Source organism: Salarias fasciatus, chromosome 9 (genome assembly GCF_902148845.1).
Source record: "Salarias fasciatus chromosome 9, fSalaFa1.1, whole genome shotgun sequence".
In the NCBI taxonomy this organism is placed as follows: domain Eukaryota; kingdom Metazoa; phylum Chordata; class Actinopteri; order Blenniiformes; family Blenniidae; genus Salarias; species Salarias fasciatus.
Window position 1 is genome coordinate 16,244,090 of NC_043753.1, and position 26,883 is coordinate 16,270,972.

At 45.6% G+C, this 26,883-nt stretch overlaps 2 protein-coding genes across 6 annotated transcripts in view; one reads left to right on the top strand and one right to left on the bottom strand.

Annotated features, from left to right (window-relative positions):
• The window catches only part of nck1b (NCK adaptor protein 1b), a 30,224-nt gene extending 4,276 nt beyond the window's left edge, over positions 1 to 25,948 (top strand). The window contains exons 1-5 of one of the 5 annotated variants that reach the window (XM_030099417.1): positions 6,318 to 6,340; positions 9,026 to 9,076; positions 9,300 to 9,540; positions 18,847 to 19,604; positions 19,705 to 22,625. In XM_030099417.1, the coding sequence (XP_029955277.1) occupies positions 9,315 to 9,540; positions 18,847 to 19,604; positions 19,705 to 19,905 (1,185 nt within the window). In that variant the 5' untranslated portion in view covers positions 6,318 to 6,340; positions 9,026 to 9,076; positions 9,300 to 9,314 and the 3' untranslated portion in view covers positions 19,906 to 22,625. Of the gene's footprint in view, positions 1 to 6,317; positions 6,341 to 9,023; positions 9,077 to 9,299; positions 9,541 to 11,856; positions 12,381 to 18,846; positions 19,605 to 19,704; positions 22,626 to 25,937 lie in introns of those variants that run through there. The other 4 variants (XM_030099416.1, XM_030099415.1, XR_003932043.1 and 1 more) reach the window with 4 other exon arrangements.
• Positions 23,717 to 26,037, bottom strand: bdh1 (3-hydroxybutyrate dehydrogenase, type 1). The gene is made up of 5 exons (XM_030099418.1): positions 25,788 to 26,037; positions 25,259 to 25,369; positions 25,059 to 25,194; positions 24,816 to 24,968; positions 23,717 to 24,489 (listed from the first exon to the last, which is right to left on the bottom strand). Exons 1-5 carry the CDS (start codon positions 25,998 to 26,000, stop codon positions 24,023 to 24,025), a joined length of 1,080 nt encoding a protein of 359 aa, XP_029955278.1. The 5' UTR covers positions 26,001 to 26,037; the 3' UTR covers positions 23,717 to 24,022.
• Between the last annotated feature and the right edge of the window lie 846 nt (positions 26,038 to 26,883).

Here is a 26,883-nt window from a genome sequence, read left to right on the forward strand (position 1 = left end):
CAGATGATTCTGCTCACACAATAGTCATAGTAATAGCTGTCTTTCTTTTGAACTGCAACACCAACGAATCATTCTCTCTGTTCAGTCATCATGAAGAGGAAGTGATGCTTTATGCAGAAAATGATTCTTTTTAGTCCGCTTTAACACCAGACCATGTGAAAAAGTTGAATGATGATGTCTACAGACTATTTCAGGAGTCATATTTTCCCCCCAAAAATGCGCATCACATCTGAGTCAAGCTTTTTCCATTTTTTTTAAACATTGAACTTTGTTTTCGAAGCCTGGATTGAATAAAAAACAGTTTTCTGAAACCCTTACGGAAATGTTTACTCAAGTGTGCTTCTTCTAAACACAAACTAAAAGAGTACACTTTACGTTTACTTTTTATGCACTTATTGGAGACATACTTGAAGTTTTAGTGAAGTGTTTTTGGTTTATACTGAAAAGTACATAAGTCGAAGTATACTTAGCTTATATATGGGTTTTATATAGCAATAGAATAATTTCTATGCTGTAGGATTTGGACGATTCTGCATTGATGCAGTGACAAAACAATCGTTTGAAAACTTGTATTAAAGGGCGTGATTATAGTCACCGGAAATGACAGCTGTAGCATCTGCAGCTAGTTCCTATCGAGCACCTGAGTTATCGAGTTATTTCTCCTTCATGCTGCGCTGCATATAATGCTAACTAGTATGGCGTACTGGTGCGTTCTTATATTATCGCTGTAGGAGTATTGCCGGGCTGTCATGTGGGATGAAGGTGCAGTTGATTTTTTTTTCACCAGAAGGTGTCCTCAGTAGACGAAATATGGCCTCAGAGCCTTCAGTTTATCTGTAAGCTTAGAGTTGGAATTAAGATGCAGTGTGTATGGGAGGAGAGATATTTTCAATTTGATATCATGTTTGGTGCTTAGTGTATTAATGTGAATTACAGAAAAATAACTAACTTCAGACTATATGTGTGGGACTGGATTGGTGATGCTTCATCTGAATGATTAATACTCGCCTTCAAACAAAAAATCCCAATACTTATGTGACTCGTTTTTATTTTTTCCCCACCCCTAGTAACCACAGCGACTGTCACAGCATTTTAATCTGAAAATCTGGGCTTTTCTGCTTCATATTTAAAGCCTTAAAATCTTACTACTGGCATGAAGATGTAGTTTTAGTTATTGTGATAGTATTGTGATGAAACTGGCATAAGCTTTGAACTTGTTCATGCAGCAGTCCTGATGGAAATGCACTGAAACCAGCAGCGTGACCTCGGTTCCTCATGAACAACAGTTTACCCAGTGTTTGAAATGTGTGTAGGCTGTTGGAGTCAGACTGGAGAGAGGTGAAGTTCTGTGTGGAAAATGTTGCCCGTCTTGTTTCGCTTCCTATCAGAGATCTCGTATATGTTGATTTGTGCAGACCCAAGATTTTTGTGGCATCGCCGTGCAATCAGGAATGCCTCCTGCTCTCAAGATGCTCAAACGCAGGTTCCAACATGTGGCTTGCCCAGACTTCTGTCCCAAGTAGCTTGTTTAGTCCTATTGTGACAGCACCCGAGGGCTCCTATTTACCAGGATGCCGGAAGAGTAAAACGAAGCCAGTGGCTCCATTTCATCCGTTTGACACAGATTGTCTGGGATTATTCTCGTGTTGTACAGTCTGCTATTTTGATTGCATCAGCAACTGTTTCCAAAGGCTGCAACATGGTTAATAAAACATATAAAGTTTCAGTGCAGCATCTGTCCTAATTTTATATACATCACCTCTTTTACAGACTCCTTAATACAACTTGTAGTTTTAAGTACGCAACAGCAATCAAAACAAAACCACAGAGAACTTTATTGTACTATGGTGCTTGATGTTAGAAATCCCTTTGCTTTGTAAACTTGGATTAGTCATGGGGAAATCCCCGGGAGCTCTCGAGAGTTTGTGAGGTAACCTGTAGGTTTATTTTGCTGTGGTCCTGATCCCATGTTACTTGGATGTGGCCGTGGTTGAACGTGACGGGCAGGCCACCCAGAACATGAACTGGTAACCTCAGGGTGTGGATGAAGACGTGTAGGCTGCCGGTGTAGATGTGGTATGAAGAAATGGATCCTTTCTGACTCAGAAGTATTAAGTTCTGATGGATATCTTCTTACTCCTAAATGTCTGCCTGCAAAAAACGCTAGTTGAAGACCATTCATTTAAATAATTAATGGTAATTACATAAAGTGCAAGCCTGGCTCACACTCGGTTTGTTGCTGCAAATGATGTTGCAGTGATATTATTCCTATATTTAGTCTGTTCTACAACAGTGTAAGCTACCCACAAGAACTTTGGTTTATGACAGGGACGCTTTGATCATTTTTTAGTGTTTCAGAACTGATAAGGATCGCTGCCTTATTTGAAGCTCGTTTTCAACAAGCAGCCACATAAAAGACCCTGTAACGTCACCTTTTTCCGATTTTTTTTTTTCCGATTATCCGACCATTCCGAAGTCCATGCACTCAGAATCCAGACCCTCAAGATCAGAATAATAGAAAATGCTGTGAAAAGCACATTTTGGATTATATGCTTGACACTAACATGCTAACATGGACTTTCATTCTGCCGTTTAGCCACTAAGTCAGCTTGTTAATGTCTGAGTTCAAGAGGAACAGACAGAGAAGATGCAGCTGTGTGAAAATATGAAGTGAAATGAGGAAATGAAAAAGTTTTACAGCAGGGTCATTCTTGTTAGTTATTTTATCATCCGATATCGTCATTGAATTTTATATTGTGTATCCTCTGATAGTGTTGAGTGTCAATATGTGTGCAAGTTTATAGCTGTACATTTCAGAAAGGTACACTCAAACAGTGGCACTTGTGTCCGTCTCTGACAGATTTAAGTGCAGAATGACCCTTTAGATGACCAGAAGAAGGCTTGAATCTTTTTGCTGCCAGTTGTTGCCATGAGAGTAAATCTCTGGCAATTTTCAGAAGACATGAGCCACGGTCTATTTTAGGCCATTCCCAACTGCTGAGGGTGATCCCGAGGGGTGGATAACCAACTGCTTTCACACAGTCAGGAGTGAAGCCTGCGCGCTCACGGCCCAAAACACTGGAGGCCACCTGATTACGTTTTAATCTATGCCTTCTTCTAATGAGGAAAAAGATGTGTCCTCTCAGCAACTCTGGTGTTAAAGTTTAAACTAATTGTCATCTTTTTAATGAGTTGCATTACACGCATCAACGCTGAGATAAGTTATCTGAACTAATCTGAACTCGGGGAGGGTCAAGCCTGCACTTTGTCAGATTGCATCACTTTCCCATCATCCGGTCACCCTTGTGTCTACACTTCCTGTCTCACAGCTGGTCCGCCAAGTCTCCCATGACCCTTTGCTGCTCTTCTGTTTTTGAGAGAATCTGGGACAACCGGGATGGGATGCAGTCTCATGGGTTTTTTTGTTGCATGTGGTTCGATGTGAAAAAGCGCATGGGCTTTCCTCACCCGTCGGTCCGTCGGCGCCCTGCGCTGTTCGCTCGAGAGGCAGACCTGCCCTGTGGCTAAAATGCAAGTTTTTGGTGTAAGTCGGAGGAAGTGCAGCAGTGCCAGAGGGGCTGAGTGAGCAGCGAGCACACAGAGCACATTCCAGAAGGCAGCAGAGCCCTGTGATTTTAGCAGGCTGTCACAGGGATTAGGTTACTCTGTCTGCCTTTGTGAGCTCATGCTGTTGCTGTCTCAGAGACTCAGCACTCCTGCCTAACAGTGCTACACTCTTTGCTCCCACAGTGAAGAGAGACAAGGATCCGCAATTGTTCTCCTTGGCTTGTTTACTATATACTGTATCCAGCTGTAGTGACTCGATTCCTACAAACAGCCTCCCGTGTCTCCGGTGAAATGGAAATGCTGTGAACACAAATATATTCTCTGCAGTGTGGCATCCCTGTGAAATGTGTTATCACACAGGCCACTTGGTGTGCTACTTGCCTGTATCACTTCTTGTTCTGTTTTTACTATATAGACACAACAACTTGGAGCAGCAGCTGTGGACTGCAGGATGTGGTGAACCCATGTCAGGGTTGTTTGATAGTAGCATAAGAACTTGCATGGTCGTACCCTCTATCTCCATTACACCACTGACATGCAGTTGTGGTTTGTGGTTTACTGTGACACTTAAGCTCCATCGAATTTTGGTGTCGATCATCGATGTATTTTGTATAGATCGAAATGGAATAGTTGCTTCTCATCAGAGAGTTAGATCTGCTGATATCCGGGACACTGTTGATACTTCTGAGAACAGGAGCCGATTAGTTATTAATCTAATATGACAGCAGATAAGTGAATACCAGTATTACAGTTGGATATTTTGAAGTTTATATGTGCGTAATGGTGGAAACAAACTTCTAAACAGAATCGGTTTCCTGATTTGAATCCCTCTGCTGATGGATCATGACTCTGGCCTTGCAGCAGGCCATTAACTCAGTGTGTCAGGAAGGGTTTCCGGTGTAAAACTCGCCAAATCAAACAATTACATTATCCACTTTAGTGACTTCAGAAAGGACCAACTGAGAGTGGGGCTGGGCGATATGGCCCTTTATTAATATCTTGACATTGATAAATCGATCCACAGTTTTCTCATATTTGACTGCACAGTGTTTAATTACTTTAAATGAAAATTCATGACTTAATTGAATAATTTTAAGTTGAGTAAGACGTCAAAAAAAAGTCAATTATAGACCAGAGACCCAAATTATTTTCATTAAAATTGATTTTAAAATAGGGAACCAGGCTTTGATTAAAATAAAATTGAGTCATAGATCAGAGTGATACTGGAGTGCATGCCAAACCACCAGTTAGCACTTCTGTATTTCCCTCGGCTGAAAACAGGTCTTGGTTTAGGCCGCTGGTTTCACATTTTTGTAGAAAATAACCCTGTGATAAGCATTTTATTTCCTGATAAGCGTTTGTTCAGTAAGATAATCTTCACACACTGTTGACCACGGCCCTGTCTCATCCATTCAGCGACTCATTTGGTAGCAGATGGCCTTTAAGACGGGAAGTAATACTGATTTATTTTTAGATTTTCACACTCATTCTTGCTGCACTCTATTAAGTTATCTAATTCCTAGTCTACCTACCAGTGTCATCAGGGAATGAGCAGTCATTTGCTGTGATTTGCGATGATGAAAAGAAGACAGTTTTTGTGATGTTTTGTATAAATATAACATGAATCCTTTTAGTTGTTGAATTCTCTGCAAACCACTCGAGAAACAGATATTCTTAATGTGGAACAGCAGGGAGTATTGCCTTAAATCGCCTTCATTTTTTTGCGCAGCTAAAAAGAAAATATTAAGACACTGACATTCTTTTGTGTCAGCAGTTTGGTTTTAAGTGAGCTATGCCAGGAGGAATTAAAAAAAAAAAAAAAAAAGCAGGTAGCCACAGGGAGTCGGGGAAAAGCCTGTGCTCACCGCAAACCACCACATTTGACCACTTCTCTCTCGTTCCATGCAGTCTGGACTCACATGGTGACATCCACAACACTCCCCAGTGCTGATCTTTTTTTTTTTTTTTTTTTTTTTTTTTTTTACTTTCTGTTCAGTGCCCATGTTATTTTCAGACCTTTTGTCTCGTTGAAAACAGCCATGCAGCTGGTTTCTCATCACGAAGATCACGAGCTATTTGACTGACGGCAGTGACTCATCACTTCATTGCAACGGAAAATAATTTTTCCAGAATATTTCTTTATTCACGGCCCTTACCCTTACATTATACCCTCAGTTTGACAGGTTCAGAATGTTACACATATTTTCATATGTGTCTGCCAAGAGTGAACAGCCTACTTATTGAGTTTTGTTTATATAAACATCAGCCTCTCAGATGTTTTTTTTTCTTCCCCACAAATGGCACAATTCATAAAAGGCAGTGATCTTTTTATCTTATTTATTTTCAGCTCAAATAAATACATAGGAATAAGTTTAAAGTCCTATATTGACATACAGCAACAGTGATAGCAAAAATAGAGACAACACGAAAAAAAAACAAGAAGCAGGATAATATCAGTTTAAACAGAAGACACAAAAATAGGAACAATATACTGTTAAACAACAACCTCGGCTGTTAAATTTATGCAGTTTCTGTTTGCCTTTCTTGCTCAGAATTCAGGCAAAGACAAGAGGGTGGAGCAAACGGTGGGTGTGTGTAAGAAAGTGGTTGCTTCCTTCACTTTCTCGTGAAGAAGACGACAAACAGAGACTTGGCTGCTGCTGAGAAGTTTCATATAACCCAACAGGAGCTGCTGACGGAGTCACCCAGCAGGTGGGGCTCACGTCAGAGAGTGACTGAGAGGTCGTTTGAGCAACACAAAACCATCTCTCAGGTACTGGTCGCAGATTAGAAGACCAAGCACTTGGTTTACTTAAAGTGCTGGAGTGTGTGTGTGCGTGTGTGTCTGTATGGGCCCCTGAATCCACGACTGGATTTCACTGATTCACCAGGGACCATGGGAAGAAAGGGTAGCAGCTGCTGCAGTGCAACACCCAGAAGAAACTGAAACTCATGTGGCAGTGTCTTTCTGAAATCAAGTCGCAACACCAGAACGGGACTTTACTGACAGTCTGACCCAAAGGATGGACAGTAGTGCTTTAATTGGGATTTATTTTTCTATTTCATTAAGAAAAATATGTAAAACAAATATCTGAAGGAGAGCTTCTGCGAATCAAAATTTTAATCTTTTTTTTTTTTTCTTTTAAATTCATGCTTAGGTCCATTTGGTTTCTACTCTCCTGTAAAAGTTGGAAGCATTAAGCTTTTAGTTTTAAAAATACATTTTTTTCTTTATTATTATTTATTTGGAATTGACCAACAATAATTTTTATCTTACAGCTTGATTTGATTTCAAAAATACCTGTTATATTATATGATACAGTTGTATTGTGTAAAAGGTCATGTTCAGCTTTGACAGAAAATAAATATTGAATTTAAAATTACCTTTCCAGAACCTCCCAGTTTAACGATAGATCAGTTTGTAACCACACTTCGTGTTTGCTCTAAGATTATAACTTCCTGCTGTTTGTATGGCGGGTGGGTTTTACCTGTTAATTCTGCCCGGCAGCAGGGTAAACGGAAACCCACCGTGGCTGCGAATGTGACACCATTTGAGCAGTTTGACCTGTCTGACCTGGTGTTTAGTGCTCCGGAGTGGCGACTGGCCTTGGCTCAGCCTGCAGCTGCGCGATTAGCTCAGAGCATCTGTCGCCTAACTTTTTGATCCTCCCTCACATCTGCACTGTCGTAAGTCACGGCCATCTTAACGTGTCCTCAGTGTTCAGCCACCATAGAAGTGGGTGGAGGGGTGACGCAGTGGGCTTTCTGTAACGGGGAGATAGCCGGGAAGCGTACTGTCAAATGCTGACGATTCTGTCAGGCTTCAATATGGAGAGTTTAAAGCGGAGGGAGGGATATTGTAGATGGAGGAGGACATATACGCACTTATCTGCCTCTCTGGGAGACGGCGATCCAGCCCAGCCCTGGGAGAGTTTGTTGGCTTTGTCTTGGTGAAAGAGGCTCTCGAGGAGGGTAGATCAGCTCTTTGTTTTTTTGTGCCGCTCCCTAACATGTCCTCCAGTGTGCCTTAATTTAATTAAAGATGGAAAAGGAGCAGGCTATAACTTGCAATCAGAAAAGAAAAAAAAAAAAAAAAACCACAGTGCACACCCAAATGGTTTTGGTGAACTAAGTCAACATCACCCCATATGAAGAAATGAAGGCCAGGCTTCAGATGTTCTTCCTCATCTTTAAAACATTAATGTGCGCTAAGTTACATAAACACACAGTTGCATTTTGGGATGTGTCACCCCCTCCTATATCCGTCCACACTCCATAATGTCATGGCCCGTAGATGCAGTTCACATCCCTTTTTATATTGCATGACAAAGTAGATTCAGAAAGGCTTTTTTTTTTTTTTTTTTTTCCAGGAATCCGCTGACCTTTTGACCCAGCTTTTAGTTTTGTTTATGCAGTGTATTCTACTCATCTTATTTAATGGTACTCGGCGTTAGCTTGGCTGTCGTACCTCTGCTCTTGTTTGCTTAAGCTCGGGTTCTGGGCCCATCTCAAGGCCAGCTGTAGCTGAAACTTAGACTCTACTGCTGCTTCAAATCAAAACCAAGAGCTCCATCAATGAGATCAGTGTCTGGTCCCTGAAGTTAGTTTGGGGGGGTGGAGGTGAAACTCCATCCACTCCCATGACATCAGAGCAGCTCAGCAACTGCTCCAATAGTCTCACACTCCCTCAGAGCTGACCCCGGTATCTGCAGCATTAACCTAAGCACAGCTTGACTGTGCCGATGGCTGCATGGGTCATAAGACCAGTTGTTATGAATGTGCTCTTTGTTGAAAATGAACAAGTTTGCACAGTGGATCACACTTCTCCTTCGCTATGATGATATTTTTAGACACCCTGGAGGATCGGAGCAGCTTCACTAATAGCAGAGTAATGATTGTTTGTGATGCAGTCCGCATAAGCACTGCATTCGCTTCGTCAGGAGGAGAAGAGAGGAACATTTATGGCGCAGTTCTAAATTTAAAGCAATCTCGTAGATCATTAGTGCTCTATAGGAGCTTCGGTGAGTGACGTCGCTCCGCGGTGCCCGTCGTCTTTCACTTCCTCTGATAATGATCTTCACCATCCTCCTGGCTCCCAGGTTCAGATTTGATGCCTGACACAAAAGACAATCGTTCAGACCCGTCCAGAGAGGAAATCACCCTTGAATAACGTTAAGACAGCTGTCAGAGTTAAATACCAGAAAAACTGTAATTTCTGTCTGTTATTTCAAGAGTACAATTGCTGGAGGGAAATCATGTCTGAAGAGACTAAACTGTGGAAACGGTTGAGGGCACAGCTACAGGATTCTCAGCCAGTAGTTGTAAAATGTTATTTATGCATGGCCGCTGAAGCCGATCAGCACAATAGGTTTCTCATTCTTATCAAGATGTGCCCGGAATGACATGAAGAATTCTATTTCTAATTGCATTTTTTTTTTTTTGTTTCTACATTTTCTAGGTCAGCGGAAGTGTCGACGCTCTTGAATTTCTCAGCTTTGATGCAGTGCAGGTACTGTTGTTTGCTTCTAAATTTAGTCAAGATTCTTCTCTACAGACACACTTTGAAGGTGACAGCATAAAGTATGCACAAAAAGTCAGAGGATTTGGATGTAGCAATGCTTTGTGGCAGTAAATCCATTACCATTGTGAAGTCGCTTCATTTCTTGTGTAAATTATGCCACATTTGTGAGCAGTGTGGGCTTATAACTGGTATTGTTTATTTTTTTGATCAGTGTCCCTCGTGCAAGATGACGGAAGAGGTGATTGTCATCGCCAAGTTCGACTACATGGCCCAGCAGGACCAGGAGCTGGACATCAAGAAGAATGAGCGCCTGTGGCTCCTCGACGACTCCAAGTCCTGGTGGAGGGTCCGGAACGCCACCAACAAAACCGGCTTTGTGCCGTCCAACTACGTGGAGAGGAAAAACAGTGCCAGGAAGGCTTCCATTGTCAAGAATCTCAAAGACACGCTCGGTAAAAAAAAAAAAAAAAGAGTAATAATTTGTTCTGTTTACAAGTGTTGGATTTTACATGTGGTGGTCTAATAACAAAAAGATACCATGTCAAAGTGTACTCCTTCCCCACGACCTTGTTTATTTTTATGAATGGTCTCGTTGTATTCCTGTCGAGCCGTACAGATAATTACAGTGTAAATATTTATGGCTTTCGGGTCCCTCACTGCAACTTGTTGAGGATTGGCTGACATGCTCTGTGTTTCATATACGGTTTCAGAAAATAACACCAAGGAGGATCTTTTATGTAGGTCAGCTCGATGTCTCCTCAGTTCTCACCACATTGTTGTGGTATGTGGTATAATGTACTGCATAACAGAGAGAGACGGTCCCGCTGCCTGATTGGTTGAATCACAGATCGTGGCTTTTGTTGCACTTCACACATAAAGTGTGTTTCTTGGTTAAACTGACAGCACTGTAGTGTCTGATGGAAGGTTTTCTGAGTTGCTCAGGTAAGGCCGGTAATCGATACGTTTTTACAGGTCTGATTTGTGCTGATCGATCTAAATACCTTCGCTCTGTGTGTGTCTAGAGGATAGCTTCCTGTCCTTTTCATCATGGCGGGATTTGATCAGGCACAGGTGTTGTCTCCTGTGTCGGCACTCCAGTAATATTTCTAGGCACTGCCATTCACCAGGAGCCAAATGTAACTGTATGCAAGCCAAGGTTACCGTTTGTCTTTGCTTAATTCTTTTTGATGACAGACAGTCGTGATAATTTGTGATCCACACACACACAGGTCACTGACATTCAGTTTGGAACGGGACCAGAGAGTTTGGCGTGGGCTTTGTCTCTAATTCTACTGTTTGGTTGTTAATGTGTTTTCATGGAGTGCCCAGTTACAGGCCCTGCGTTGGGTTTTGGCTGCTTGTCATTCTGTAATGTCCAACCTGTTTGCTCCTCAGGGCTTCATTATCGCAGTGAAACACTCGATGACATAACTGCTTTTATTGGTGGACTCTGACCATGTTTGCTTGGACCACTTCTCATTAGCTTGTACACCAACGTTTGCCACGATGGAGACTTTAATCCAATTGACAGTGAGCAGTGCCAGCTTGTTTCATTAATGCTGCAGGTTGTAGTTTAGCCGTTGACAGCTAATTGTGCCTTTTCTTTTCATGTACGGTACCTTGAGTGAAGCTGGGCTGTAAAGCCTGAACCGACACCTGCACTTTATGGGACCGTTTGACCAACAAAAACACGACATCAAGCTGCACTTGAGAGTGAAGAAAGGTAGCCGTATCGCCTCTGCTCATGTGGTGGTGATGACGTGCTCATGCTAAGGGTTGACCCCCTTCGAGGACGCCCCAGCAGGCCTCCCCCCAACACCCCTCCCCGGAGGCTTTCCTCTGTTGTCTGGAATGAAAGAGTGTGTCTGATGGGTGCTTCTAGCCATAAGTAGTGTTGTCAGTTTATAGCTGCATCACACGCTGCAGTGTTTGCAAAACACTTATCTGTGGGACACGTGAGCTGCGTCTTCCTGTTAGCTGCTCAGTGTTTTTTTTTTTTAATGCGAGTGTTGTGGTTAGAAGACACTGACATTCCGGCGTTTGCCTTTTGCTGAACTAGGCGGTTAAAAACAAAAGTGGTATCACAACGAGAATGAGCCTTTTTCTTTTAGTCACATTTAATAAGCATTGTCCTTTAGCGTAGCTTGACCCGAGCAGATAAATTCTTGACTTTAAGTTTGCTTTGCCCTGAAGTGTTAAACTTTAGTGTGTGTGTGTGTTGTCATGCACCACGGCCATTAGAGCTCCTAACAACAACCCACCTGTCACTACATCCATTGATCAAATGGTTCAGGTGAACAGCTGCACCAGTGACACACACACAAGTCATGTCCGTCTTTCACGTGAGACCCCATAAAACACACACTAATGTAAAACACCAGAAAGCTGATTGTTAAACACTGATACCTTTATAGCCAGCTTGTAAATACTTAACCTTCATTTATCGTATTTTATGATCTCAGAGTCGATTTAAGACACTTTCATTAGGAGATTGTGGGTGGTTATGTGTTTTTTTTTTTTGTTTTTTTCCTTTTACAATTAAAAGCGGCAGAAAGAACACTCTTAATATGTTGTGTGGGAGGAAAAAAAAAAAGTTCTTTCTTTTTGAAACGGGCCCGTAGCTGGGTGTGGAGTGGTGTCATCGTTTGAAAGAATGTGTGATGGTATGCTCTGTCTGCAGATGGCTGTTTCGGTGTGTGTGTGTGTGTGTGTGTGCGTGTGTGTGTGTGCTGCGCTCGTCTACATTAGAGGACTCATGTTTCCTTGGTTTGTTGTAAAGTTATGAGTGTGTCTCTACAAACAACTGCAGTCATGTGACACTGAGCACTTACTGACTGACTCACTCCACTGTTGCCATGTCCACACTTATCTTTTCTTAACGTCTGCTACGACTTTCAAGTCCTTACTCTACTAGAAATGCTTATCTCTTACTATATCTTGAGTGAATATGTCTTTCACTTTCCGTAGATCTCTCTATTCTTCTCCTCTGGCTTTGTATGAGTGTAAACTTCACCTCCTCCCCTCCTCCCTACCCTCTCCATGAGGCCTCTGTACTCTGCCTCGCAGAGCCGGACTCGGAGGCCTCTCTTTTGCGCCCTCCGATTGGCTGAGGCTCACCACATGGTCGAAGGAGTGGGCTGCCCCGCTCCGCTATCCGCCCAGCTCTTTGGGTGTTCACATGGAATAACTCTACAGCTGCAGTGGGAAGAGAGCAGGGACCGGGAAAAAGACAAGAGGGGGAGAGACGGCGAGCCCAAAATGGACATGGCTAACCTATTCAAACATTTCTTTCGTGAGTTTTTAAACTTTCCTTGTTCTCAGTAACCCCTCAAACATGGTCTGAAGGGGGTTATTGGTTGTTTTATTACTTTCTAAGTGGTTGGGAAGTGTTTTGTCTGAAGTGTGGGTCGGTCTTTTCCTCTGCTGTGTCTGTGCAGAAGCAGTTGTCAGGGTTTTTTTCCTTTTTTCTCTCTCCTTTCTCACTGATTCCTCTCTGTGGTTATAAGTTAGTGAAATAAATGTCATAATGTGGACAGGCGGAAACTGATTTTTGTGCTAACATGTTGTCTTGGCAGGGAGGGTGAAAGGGTGTCTTAACAGCTTATGAGGGTGTGTGTGTGTGTGTGAGTGTGTGTGTGTGAGTGACTGCAGAGACTGGGTGGATATGCTTTAGAAAAGGCTTCTGCTGAGACGAAGCCTGTAATTGCCTCAGCAATCCCTCTCTCTCTCTTTCTTTTACACACACACACACACTTAACCCTGCCCCATTTTTCTCCTAGCATTTTTCCCAGTGAGTGGGCCACAAGTGTGTGCATTACATTATCATGCTTGAAGACCCCCTCTCCACCCAGTCTAGGAATATGTTAAGACAGAGCCCGGTGTCTGTTTTCTTTTCTGCTACACCCAGCTACACCCAGGACGGGCTCACTCGCTCGCTGTAGGAGGGTTTCCCCCCTCTCTCTCTCTCTCTCTCTCTCTCTCCAACCCGCCGCCGGTCATGAGCTACAGTTGAAGGGACGCGGGGTGCTCGCGCAGAACACTGTAGTCATTGTGCCGGGAGGAGGAAGGGGGTCCCTGCTGATTGATGGGACCCGGGCTCCCATCTCCCGCACCTCTCCCGGTTATCAGAGGAATGCCGCCGGCCGTGCAGCCTTGTTGGCCGCTGATCCTTTACAGCCACACTGACACCCCGTTTCAAAAGCCCGGCGCACACCTCGCTGTAATCTCACCTTGTAACCGCTGAGTGGTATCTCTGCACTCTGCCTATCATCCCCGCTTGAGAGTGTGTGTGTATGTGCAGCCTAAAGGATCCGCAGAATGTAAAGAGATGAGAAGGACATGGAGATGAGCTAACAAACGTTTAGCTTGTGTAAACTGAGAGCTTTTAGTCTCCTCTCTCTCTCTCTCTCTCTCTCCCCTCCCTCTGTTTTCCTGTTTCTCAGCCTCCCCAGCGAGCGGAAACTCTAATTTGAGCCACATTTCTCTCCGAGCTTTGGAGAAGTGCAGGCCAGAGAGGAAGTGAGAAGTTAAAAGGAAGTTGAATCATTGCGCGGGGGTCTGTCTGTTGGACTTTCTGGCTCTCTCGGTTTCAGCCTCTTTCCTTCAAACCACAGATCATTGTTGCCCAACCACGAAAGCTAAATCAAAAGATTTTGTGGAGGAGGAGGAGGGAGTTGTGAAGGTGGCCTCAGACTGAGAAAGATTTTCCTAAAGCCGTTTTGTTGCCCTGCGTCTTCTGTCCTTAACGCAGCGCTTCAGAGGAAGTGAGTGGTGGTCTGGGCTTGTAAAAGAGTAGCCAGTGCTGTAAACATCTTGATGGGGGTAAAGGGTACAAATGTTTACTGCACAGCTCTTCTTCTCTGGTGGATCTGGAGGGCTACACATTTAATCAATTTCCTTTTAATCTGAGATACGTGCACATATATTTCATTGATTTGAAGAGAAAAGCAGAGGCTGCCTGATCAGTTCATTAAATGACAGGACGTCTGGACATGACTGGCTGTGAGAGCTCTCTGTCTGGAACAGTGTTGACTTTGTCACGACAAGGATTCAAACTTTAATACTTCTCCTCGCCAAGTCCCGCAAGCTGGTGTCATATCGACTCTCATCCGCTGTCGTGTTTACTTATGATGATGGACTCCTTCCATTTTGTGTCTTTTAAACAAAGTCTCTGAGCGACTGTTGACAACCACCCACCGACTTCTGTTTGAACAAAATGTGGACTTGCCCACTAAAACTTTAATTCCTGGAACAACCACTTGAGAAACTTAATGTTCCTAAACTCTGAGGTTGATTTGCGTGGCGTTCAGAGACAAGTGATCACCGATTTATAATAGTTTGATAATGACAAACGGTGCAGTCATGGAAACCTGTCAGATTGACGAGTTAGTATTGAATCTCAGGCAATTCCCAAAGAGTAAATGCTTTTTTAAATTTAGGTCACCAGAAAAGAGAAGTGTTGAGAGAGAAAAAAAATGGGTCAAGTGAAGAGAGAGTGAAAATTACTCCCAGAGAGTACAGCTGTGCGAGTTCGACCTACTGTTGCTGTAGATTGAAAACGAGATAATCACAAAGTCTTTATTTGGCAACAGGATTCATAATTGGCGGACTGAATGCAAACAGCTGTTAGCTTGTTTAGCTTCTGCGTGCAACACTTCCCCAAGCAGAGGTTTTAAAAAAAAAAAAAGTGGCGCTGTGGGTCCCCCAGAGCTCCGCCGCATCAGATCGATGGCCGCCTGCGTTTGATGTCTCAGACAGCTGAAGTTGAAAGACTCCTGCGCGTTTCCTGAGAGGCTATCAGTCAACCGTGTTAGCAGTTTAATTGAAGCTGTAGGTCTCGAAGGCAGCCCCACCACCTCCATTGAAGACGACGCCAACTCACCGTCACGTGTGTTTTCCCTGCACTTTTTTTTTCTCTATCTCTAAGTGTGCATGCTGTCATTACATTTAAAGTCTCAGCACATCGTATAGCTGAGGGTTACTGTTCAGTATTACCTGTTTACTTCCAGTTTGAACACATGAGAAATGAGTTTTCCTTCAACCTGGCTAAAATTAAAGATTCGCTTATGACAGTGATCCGGCACGGAACGGCGGAATTTTTTTTCCCCACTTTAAGCCAGCGGCGGGTGGATGTTAAAGCATTGTCAGACAACCTGACGCGGGGTGTTGTCGACCACAGAGGAAGAGCCCTGAAATAGAGGGAAGCCGAGAGGTCGAAAGGGCCCGGGCAGACAATGGACGGCCAGCCGGCACAGGCAGGCCGGAGTTAAAAAACAAAACTAGTTCCTGTCCGTCACTGGCGGCTCGACAAACTCCCCTACACTTTCTTTCTCCTCCCGCCTCTGGATCTCCCCCGTGCACAACAAGCCCAGATTTCACGTGTTATGATCTTTGTCATTGTTCTCTTTGATTTACTGACTTCTGATGCCGTACGACTTCCTCCCTGCGCATCGCCGTCTCAGGAAATTGCGCAGGAAAAAGCTCGTGACGTCAAAAAGGAGAAACCTTTCCAGTGCGGAGTAGCTCTGAATCTCTGTAGCAAGCTCTTCCCAGGTCGCAGCTGGGTGGCAGCACGGTCTGCGGCTTTCAGGAGGAAGCTGGAAATGCCAGATTGTATCTGCACATGCAAAACCTGTGTACCTGGCAGTGTGTGGAGTTATCTTCAGGTGGTGGGATCGCGGATTGGCACAGAGTGAACTGTGCGGAGGAGTTGAAGCAGATTTTAAACAGCAGTGAAGGGATTGTTTGAGTTTTGAGCTTCTCATCTGATAGTTTTAAATCCACAGTGTCAAGTTAAAAATTTACAGTTATAATGAACGAGATGGTCAAGGATCAATTTTGTGGCTTCACAGCTTCATAAAATCTTTGATGTATCTTAAACATAGTTCACTATCAGCTGTAACCACCTTTGGAGACGGTGACTTAACTCCAATCATTCAGTGAGTGCGATAAGAGAAGCTCTTCAGCTAACCAGCGGTTCTGCCACACCGCTGAACTCTTGTAATTAACCTACAGCAGCATGACAGACTCGCCCTGAGAGAAGCAAATGCCCTCAATAACAACCCCTTTATCTCCTCCGACTATCATCTGCCTGCAACTGTACAGGCAAATCCCAGCTCCCCATTATCGCTGCCCGCACACAGATTGACCGGACAGTCAAATGTTGGATTTGCTATTTTTAATGCAAAGCACGTATGTGGTTAGAGCAGGAAGTAGGGGAGTTAAAAAAAAAAAAAAAAAAAAAAAAACCTGACCGGGAAGCTGATAACAGCTGTTACCTGGCCGTAGAGATAAAGTATAAAGCCCTCACTTGTCTCCTTTCTTAGCTGGAGCTGAAAGATGCTTTATTTATACGTGGCTGACCCCTAACATTTGCTTGGAGCTAACTGGGTCACTTGCAACTGAGCAAAGATGCATCCTGGAGTTTGCACCTGCGAGAAGCCTCTCCTTATCGTGTTCGTACGCCGAGAGAAACACGCATTTGCTGCTCTTTCTGTACCTTTGGCATATTTCTCATCTTTTAAACTGGTAACTCTGCACGGATGCTTAACTAGCATCTGTGTGACACCCAGCCCTCACCCACAGACATCAGCTCTTAACACCCTGTCTGGAGTCTGCAGTTATGCACGGCGCTGTGACTAATAACAGGGTCTACCTGGAAGCAATTTGACGTCGGACTCTCAGCGCTACCATAAAATTTTGTCTGCGCTCCTGGAGTCGGGAGACACCGTTCAGCAGCCGCTGATCCACGGTGAGGCGCATTGAGTGCGGCTTTGTGACACATTAGTCATGTTCCTCACTCAAGAAAACAAAATGTGCGTGGAGGCTACACCCTGCCTCGCTGTGTAATTTCACCCAGCTGCATTTTGATTATGCAAGCAATCGCCTTTGCAGACGTCGTCAGAAAACGGGGTCTCTACTTCAGTGCGGCGTCCGTGTCTGGTCGGTATTAATTTGGGTCTGCATCATCAGTGAGACCATCGACTCGACTCGGTGATTACAGTTTTGGGGGAATGTTTGGCCGTTGTTCTGCGCATAAACAGTCCAACGTAGAATTAGCGATGTTGCGATGTTTACGCTGCGTCCACAGCGAGATGATGATGATGATGATGGTGAGCAGAAGCATGACATCCAGCGCTCGACCCGGGGCTTCACAGCATGGTTAGCCTCCAGGCTGTTTACTGAGCGCACGTCGTGGACGGGCGTGCCATGAAATCATGAGGTTCCACATGTGTAAAAAGGAAAAGCTCCGTTTCTGAGAAGTCACGGGCGACGGGCCCGATTAATCCGCTCTTAATCACCCTGCATCACAAAGCGAGCGGTCAGCTCGGCGGGGCGCTTGGAAGGCGCCGGGGCCGGGCGCTAATGGGCAGAGGCGAGTTGGCACAAACAGGACGGCGTTTGGTATGAGGCCGCACGGCGAGCAGCGAGGCCGCAGGTGTCGGGCCAGCTGAGGTGATTAGTGCAATGTGATTAGAACAATGAAATGTGACTGAAGCCTTTTACCGACACAGTTGCAGGCAAATGTAGTTTGTGACTAATTTTTCAGCTAAGTGGCTGCATCCGAAGGCGCCGCCTGACATTTTTCTGTTTTCTGAGGAATTATTGGCCCATGTCAAAACAAGTTTTCATCCCACACAGCTCTATTTTTTTTTTTTTTTTTCTTTTCACCATGCTTCTGCACCTAGGCCTTAATCCCCAAGAATGTATTTGGATTTGGAGTGCGGGGTGTAAGAGCTCTGTAATGTGGAAAAGAAGCGATATTTAGCCCAGCTTACCCACCCTCCCTGTATTTCAGCACAGCCTTTAATGCTTATTATTGCTCCCTGGTATTTGTCTGGGAGTTTTTTTCCCTTTTCCTCCCTTAAAAATTTCTGTGGCGATTTACAGCGGCGTGCGTGGTTTTTGTTTTCTCGTCGAGACGTGCTCCACGTCAGTTAAACCAAGTAAAAATGTAATTTCAAGACATTGTTTGAGTAGAACTCTTTCTTAATTTGATATGCAGGTGGTAATTTGTCCGTTGGCTGTCTGAAACAGAGCCGCTCATCACACCTCCACTTCCTTCCCCGGTCATGGAGACATCTGATATTTAGCAAACGGACTTGGTGCAGTTTTGTAAGAGGTGAAGCCGTTTTAGTGTAAGAATTTTCATGCGTCATGTCTTTGTTTACGTCCCATTGCGAAAGAAGCAGCTGTGGTTCAGAGTGGGTTTGATCCACATTGTTCCTGTCAGTCGTGTCATGGAGCAAGATAACTGATCCCAGTGGAAGTTGAGCATCTTACATGGAAGTGTGTGTGTGTGTGTGTGTGTGAGAGACAGTGAAAAACAGAAAAGTGTTTTATCCTACTAAATATTTGAAGCTACGTAAAGTGACAGAAACCAGAGAGTTCAGATCCAGTTTGCTGTTTTGTTTTGGCTCCTTTGTCAACATGGTGAGTTTGTCCTGTAATGCTGCAACCAGCCACCAGAGGGTGTTCCGGTGACTCTGTGGTCATACTGTTCTGTAGCCCATCTCTTCATGACATGGGGCAGTGTGGGCCTTGAGGTTAGGAAAGCAAGTTTGCAGCCTGAAGTTTGGTTTCAAATGTCACTGGAACCCCGGAACGAGGTCCTGAACCCCTGACTGGTGGGGTTGTGTCAGAATCCTGGATGAAACTTATGATCTGCAGGTTTTATTTGACGCTTGTGGAAGAGAAACGGCCTCATTGATGAATTCACATGTTCTCTATCTGACATGTTCTTCCCCATTGTTTTCTAGGAATTGGGAAGGTGAAGAGCAGAAAGGGGGGAATGAGAGACACGGCCTCCAACGCCGACTCGGACATGTACGCCGACAACGGCGAGCGGCTGTACGACCTCAACCTGCCCGCCCTGGTCAAGTTCAGCTACACGGCGGAGCGCGAGGACGAGCTGTCCCTGGTGAAGGGCACGCGGGTGGTGGTGATGGAGAAGTGCAGCGACGGCTGGTGGCGCGGCAGCTACAGCGGACGCTCGGGCTGGTTCCCGTCCAACTACGTGACGGAGGACGTGGACGGGACGGCGGGGGGCGGCGGCGGCATGGGCGGGCTGGGAGACCCCGCCGGGTCGCTGACGGAGAAGCTGGCCGCCGTGGTGAACAGCACCGCCAACGGGAACCGGGTGCTGCACACGGTGCAGGCGCTCTACCCGTTCAGCTCGGGCAACGACGAGGAGCTGAACTTCGAGAAGGGCGAGGTGATGGAGGTGGTGGAGAAGCCGGAGAACGACCCCGAGTGGTGGAAGTGCCGCAAAGCGGACGGACAGCTGGGCTTGGTGCCCAAGAACTACGTCACCGTGCTGGACTCCGCCCCCCACAAAACCTCGGCGGGGCCGGCGGGGCCGCCCACGCCCGACTGCGACTACATCTCGCCGTCGGGCAGCGGCCGCTTCGCGGGGAAGGAGTGGTACTACGGCAAAGTGACGCGCCACCAGGCGGAGGTGGCGCTCAACCAGAGGGGCACGGAGGGAGACTTCCTCATCCGGGACAGCGAGTCGTCGGTCAGTCGCCTCAGACCCGCTCCTCCACCCTCCACGTTTCTCCTGAGGAACTATTTCTAACCGTGTTGTTGTTGTTTTGTTTTGTTTTTCTCCTCCTCAGCCCAACGATTTCTCCATCTCCCTGAAGGCGCAGAGCAAGAACAAGCATTTCAAAGTGCAGCTGAAGGAAAACCTTTACTGCATCGGACAGCGCAAGTTCAACTCCATGGAGGAGCTTGTCGAACACTACAAAAAGGCGCCCATCTTCACCAGTGAGCAGGGAGACAAACTGTACCTGATCAAGGCCCTGGCCGCCTCCTGATCAGCACACTTTTTCTTTCTCACACACACACAGACATACAACACATACACACACACACACATATATAATACAGATACACCCGAACACACACTAACATTTCAGCTCCAGGCCTGAAGACTTAACACATCGTCAGAACTGAAAAGCCTGATCTGTGAGCATTCCAAGAGGACGAGTGGGAAAAGGATGGGAGGAACCCGGAGGAGGGAGACGAGACTTTATGGACTCCTGAGAGTTGACTACAGACCTCTTGGTCGCCTATTTTAAATTATCCAGATGTGTTAGGTCATAGGCAATGCCATGTATTTCCACCTTGATATCTTATTAGAGTTGCATTTAGTTCCTTTTTTTTTTTTTTTTTTTTGATAATATATAATCTTTTTAACAATTTCTTTTAAGAATGTGATTTTTTTTTTAAACTGTAAACAGAACATGAGAACCACCTGCCTGAGGCATTCTTCAGCACATTTCAGATCCTCCAGGTCTCCGTTTCCACTCGCTTCTTCGTCTTATTGCGCTCTTCGTCAGACACACTAATCCTCAACTTCTGCTAACAACTAATCAATAAAATCGAAGTGACCAAAATATATTTATTGACACCAGTCTGTTAGGATACATGGCATCGAGATTGGAATAGACATCTTTATCTTCTTCTTAAGCAGTGGGGGATTCCTCTAGATGCTCGTCTTTGTACAACCGAACTGCTTGTCTCACATATTGCTGTATCCACGTCATGTGAATTTTAGAGCAGAAGCACCACAGTGAGGAATAGAAATATTGTTCTAACTGAAGAACAAAAAAAAAAAAAAAAAAGGTTTGACAGTCCAGTGTTCGATATGGAGGTGAAGTCCTTTTCAAATGTCCCCGAACAAGAGTCCCGGTTCAGTGGATGAAAACTCGTCCGTCTTCCAGCGTTGAAAAGGGGACGATTACAGTAGTCACACACACACACACACACACACATACACACACACACACAGCCTACAGAGGGGAAATGGAGAGCCGGTCCGGAGGATGAAGTCATCCCTCCTGAATTAGTGATCGCTGGAGGGAATGGAGGAGTTGAGGGGGTCACGCCGGGGTCGCGCTGGCCTGGCTGCAGGACGTATACATCACGCCCTCTTCCTTCAGCCGACGTGGGGGCGGGGGGGGGGGTTTCAGAAAACAACTTATGGCAAAGCGCTGATGAAAAGAAAGTAATCTGATTGGAAATCCTCGTTTCCTTGTGATGTTTGGGGCGTCTGTTTCCGTGACGAATGCGTCCGAAGGGCGAGTTGAGGCGTCCCCCGCTAGTTCGAGGCCCGGGTCGGCGTGGAGTCGGAATACGGCGCCGGGAGGTGTTTTCAGCAGCACACATGGTTCTTATTTACAGTGGAGGTCTCTGGTGGTGAGCGAGTATTTGTTGAGTGAAAGTGGACCAAGTAGCGTTTGAATGTTTGGAGGGGGCGGCGAGCGCCGCCGCTGCCTGCAGCAGCAGCAGCAGCAGCGCCTGGCGGGGAGCTGGACGACGACGAAGATGATGATGATCATCATCATCATGATGAGTTCTCCAGCTGTCGCTGGGGAAGAAAAAAAAAAAGAATCTTGAGAGTATCTGGAAAGCCACGCCCGGCCGAATACATGAACACACTCCTGATGTGTCGCAGCTGAGAAGTGAGCCGCTAATCCGAGCGTGAAAAAAAAAAAAAAAACCCTCACGCCACAGAGAACACAAAACAAGGGCGTGAGCCCGGCGGTCCCCAGGTGATTGACGGAGCTATTCATACCACAGCCGCCTTTAGATTGTTCCCTCGTTTTCAGAGTTATGAAACAATCGACTCTCGGTCTGATTTACGGCGGGGTCAAAAGGGCGTCTGCTAATTTTACACGTACAATACCGGAGTCCGCGTCTGAATTAAAGTCAGATTAGATCTTATTAAAGAATACAAAAAAACAACATTCCAGGATGAAAAGGCTTCAAGGTGGGATTATTAGATACCTAACATGTTGATTCTTGAGTAATTTCGCTTTATTTGTGCCTGTTGGTCAGCTGTTTGTCGTTTTACCAGCATGTTTCTCACCTGTTCTCATGTGTTTTGGCCAAATGTCCCTCCCCGGCCTGCGGTCCTGCAGCGTCTGCCTGAAGTGGCGAACGCAACGCGCCGTGCCCCAGTTTGAAGGATTTAGGAGATTTTAATGTGCCTTCACAGCTTTTTGTCAACCAAAGGTTTAGCGTCCCTTTTTTTTGTTTTTTGTTTTGTTTTTATCTGTGCTTCCCACTTCTCCCGTCACTGCTGTGTGCTGCTCGGTTAAAGGTTTTCTCTGCATGAGCGTCAGTCGGGTGATCAGTCATGTTCTTGGAAGTCTGAAAACGGCGCCGTTGGGGAAACGTTTCCGCACGTAGGCCGAAAATGTCAGTCGTGTCTTTTTTTTGTTTTTTTAATTTTCTTTTTCCCCTGTCATGCATTAAATGCCCATCAGTTGATATTGTGCGTGGTTTCAAGTGACCTTACCACAGTGGAGCTCATGACGTGAACGGTGAATGCCTACATGTAAAGTGTGAGAAGACGAAGGAACTCCAGGTGTGATACAATCATGACCTGAATCTCGCCAACGGCGTCGCAGTCGCTGGTTGTGAGGAAACCGTCACGGTTTCTGAGGATAGTTTTTTTTTTTTTTTTTTAATGTCTCTGTAAAGCTATTGTAAGACATCCACTTTTACAGTCTAGCCACTTCAATATGTATTAAAAAAAAAAGGAAGAAGAATCCACAATATTTAAATGTTTGACTTGATATTCAGTACAGAACTACAGTATCTCCCTGTATAGATATTGTTACTGAGATCTTTTTCACTTTACAACAAAGGAGGCCGCATGAGCAGAGCCTTGTAGCTGTACAGAAAACGGATCGAAATCTGCATCTGAGGACACCGGGGTCAGTTGTGACGGATGTTATCAAGAGATCGGTAAAAGAAGAGCTGCAGCCGGGACTCCCGGATAAATCGCAGACCTCGACTCGGGATTCCTTGATGACGTTCAGACCAAGTGGCCGGTGTGTTTTGAACTTTTTGGTGCTTTTGTGCTGCTTTACATTTCTATGGTGTTCTTTGTCTCATGATGCTTTTCTCCCCCCTTATATGAGAGAGTGAAGAAACCAGAGTCATGCTGTGGAACGATACGAGGCAGTGCTGTGAAAAATTTTCTGTCATGCTCTTAATACTGTTTTTATGGCGGGGTTTTGGGGGGGGATGATCGTCTTCAGGTGTAATAACTTAGGAGAGTTTATTAGAGTGTTCAAAAAGACAATAAACGGCGTCAAAATGATCCGGGCTGTCGCTGTTATCTGTCGCTATAATGTAGCTTTAGCAAATCAGACACATTTATGTACTGTGCTTCATTAATACAGCTCAAATTGGGTGTTGATGTCAGCTGTCAGTTCATGTGTGATGCAAGGCTGCCACCGGGTGGCCATTTGTTGAACTGCACCTGGCATCATTCATCTGTGCAGCGTGTAGAAGTTTTTTTGATCACTTGAACAGAGTGTTAAACTAAACCTAAATCGTCTCACAGTCTTAAATAAAATGCTTTTTTAAAATTTTCTTAAAGCTTTTTAGTTGTTCAGAGCTGAAGTAGCACGCAGAAGCTGGAGACAAAGTGAGCTTGTGTTGTTACATAACTTTTGGGGCGAGTCGGGCCAGAACCCCAGCGCGGCCCGACAGTAGCTGACCTTGGTTTGTTCCGGCGTCGAGCGCAGTGGAGAAGTGGGGAAAGCTAGCTGGTTAGGCAACAGAGGAGAAACAGATGAAGAATGGAAAAAAAAAAAAACCCAGAGCCAGCAGTTCATACGGAGTGTTTATAGCTATGATTGTTTGACAGCCATGTCCATATCACACACAAAGTAGTTACTACTTATCAGAGAAAATATCTGAATAGATAAAAGTTACAAGTTCTTTCCAGATGTTTCCGAAGCAAAGTGCAATAATTTACATAGTTAAAAAAGATCTGAAGTTTTAAGGCTTGATCAGTGAATGTTTTCAAGTGCTGAGGAATACATGGCAGAAAGCGCCTCCAGGGTGAGTCTGTAGATCTGCGTGACGCTACGTCGTAGAAGGATGTGATCGGATCCGAGGCCGGGGACGGCCTCAGAAGTAGAGGAAGTCGGATATGGCGCCCGGCAGGTGGGTCATCACCTGCATCCTGATCCACCAGTGCGGCTCCTGGGGGCTGTAGCGGGTGTACGGCCGCTTGGACCGCAGCGCGTCGGTGATGTCGTCCAGCACGGAGGTCATGTCCTTCTGCCCGCTGTTGCAGTACGAGCGCATCAGGGCCATGAGGTGCTCGAAGTGGGTCTTCCCGTAGTCCTCCTTCACGTCCGCCGGGGCCTCGCTCCACAGCTTGCCGGCCGTGGCGGCCACGATGTCGCGGGTGAGGATGCCGGTGGCCACGATGAAGTTGCCGGGCTCCACCACGGACACCTTGACGCCCCAGGACTTCATCTCGTAGCGGAGGCAGTCGGAGAAGGCCTCCACGCCGTACTTGGAGATGCAGTACGGCGAGCGCATCAGGTTGCCCATCCGCCCGTACATGCTGGACACGTTGACCACGCGGCCTGCAACACGACACGAGTTAAACACACGGAAAGAGGCTGAGTTCCTCTCATTTTGGATTGAGAGGCTTGCATTGTTGGCATTCTTCACAGAGATCATGAGACGTTTCTAACTGGTGAGCAGCTCCACTTTCTCTCCAGCCGGATTTTTCACCAAGTTTCTAATCCTTTTCAAAGGATTGCAGAAAAGAAACACATGAAACCCCGGAGCTCTGCGTTCCTTCCAAACTGCTACAGTTTGTCACTGTGGACACAGTTTAACCAGCTGATGTTAATGTGTGACAGATTATCACCGGGGTTGTGTAAAAAAAAAGACGCTGTAGTTTTACCTTTCGCCCTGCGGATTAACGGCAGGACGGCTTTGGTGACCCTGATGGTGCCCCACAGATTGACCTCTGACACCTGCTTGTAGGTGTCCATGGAGGTGAACTCCACCTCTCCGAAGGTGGACAGACCGGCGTTGTTCACCACTGCCCACAGGCCTGGCGAGGGGGGCAGGAAATCCACACGTCACATGAGGAAACATCCCAGAATGTTCCAGTAAATCATCTGCTTGGTTCCAGTTTGTTTACCTCTTTCCTTCAGGTTACTTTTGATGAATTCCACGGCCTTGTTCACCTGCTCGTCGCTGCACACGTCCAGCTGGACGACCTTCATGTCATCTGAGTGAAAGTCCTCCAGCTCCTTCGCCCCCTCTCCACCTTTATCCTACAATGGTCGACAGCGGTTACACCAACACCAGGTTTCCTCCGTTTAACTAAACTACTCGTACCTTCAGCAAGCATCCGGCGAAGACGGTGAAGCCGAGCTTGTGCAGATGTTTGGCGAGCGCGTGTCCAAATCCAGTGTCGCAGCCTGTGATGAGCACGGCCTTCCCTCTGGCCTGCAGGGGAACCGAAAACACAACTGTGACACTTCCTCCTGCAGGAAATGCAGTGTAAATCTGCATTTTTTTTTGTACTGAATTGATTTCATAATAGAAAGTTTTGGCTGCTGTGGGGGCCTCGAGGCTGGAAAAGAGGATTTGGGATGGAGGGTTTGCAGGTTTGATTCCCACACCTGACAGGACCTTGAGCATGACCCTTGACCCCCATCAGCTTCCTTAGATAACCCCACAGACTACAAACAGGATGTGGAAAAAGAAATTTAGATAAAAGTCTAATAAACTGAGTTGTTATAATAATAATGCATTTATCACACACTGTATCCAGTGTGTGAAGAGACGATGGGAGTAACCAGCATGACACAGTTTCGTGTGTGAATATTGCAGGAGCGGAGAGGAACCTGAGCGGCTCCGTTACCTCCAGCAGCCCTCTGGGGATCCGCGGCGTCGCCACATACAGCACGAACAGCGCGTACAGCAGCACGACGCACTCCGTCACGCTGGTCTCCGGCAGCCCCAGCAGCCGCATGGCCGCGTTCAGCAGGGCGGGCAGCCCGAAGCCGAGCAGCACCGTGAGGAGGACGGAGAACGACACCAGCAGTCCCACCCGGAGCACCGACTGCGGGGCCATCTTGGCGGAATGGTGTGTTTACGTTCCTGCTCGGAGGTCCAACATCACGGAGCGGAGGGTCACGACACGCCCCCCCTCCCTCCCGAGGCCGCGGCAAGAGGAATCCCCCCCCACCCCCAAACTAAAACACAGACCTGCGTCCAGCTCGGAGAGGTGAGGATTTTATCATTACAGCTGCTTTATTTATCTTTTTATTTTACAGATAATTGAGCAGGTTTCCATAAGCAAAACGTAAAAGTCGGTGTTTGATTAAAACGACTCTGAGCTGGAACGTTCGATTGAACGAAACCGGAAGTCTGAGGACATGAAACCTCTTGTGGTCTAACCATTTCAAAAGACTCCCTGAATTTTAGGTCCAAAATAGGAAATATTATTCAAACAGATAAATCTCAAGTGTGCAGTAGAGAATGTTCAAACCAGAAATACAAAGATTAATAAGTTTTGACAAGAAGAATCAGACTCAGAATATTTATTGTCATTAAACAACGAAATTACATAATGTTTTGTAAATCTCAGTTTCACGCCTCCCCCTTACAAATTCCCCTCTAAAAAGTGAAATTATGCGTGAAGCACTTGATAGATTGCAGATATCTGTCTATGTGTGATGCTATTTATGTTTGCATGTTTTTACTTTACCCTTTGTCAGCTCTTTACTGTGTGACTACATGAAACAAATTTACTATTAATTAACAAAGAGCAGAAAAACAGGAGCACATTTGGGTACCACTCTTCCTAAGTTCACAAAAGATTGAATATATAAACTTTAAAATTTCTAAAATCTATAATGTCTATGTTATGCCGTTCCATTCAACTGAGTGCACCACAAGGCAAACTCCCAGTCAGACCTCATCCAGAGGATTTTATTTTTTCTTGCTCAGAGAAG

Bases quoted from the DNA above. Each gene is read 5' to 3' on its own strand.
- bdh1 (XM_030099418.1), bottom strand. From the start codon at position 26,000: ATGGCCCCGCAGTCGGTGCTCCGGGTGGGACTGCTGGTGTCGTTCTCC. The intron at 24,969-25,058 runs GTAAACAAACTG...CCCCCTCGCCAG, and splicing joins AAGTAACCTGAAGGAAAGAG to GCCTGTGGGCAGTGGTGAAC. The intron at 24,490-24,815 runs GTAAAACTACAG...GTCGTGTTGCAG, and splicing joins GTTAATCCGCAGGGCGAAAG to GCCGCGTGGTCAACGTGTCC.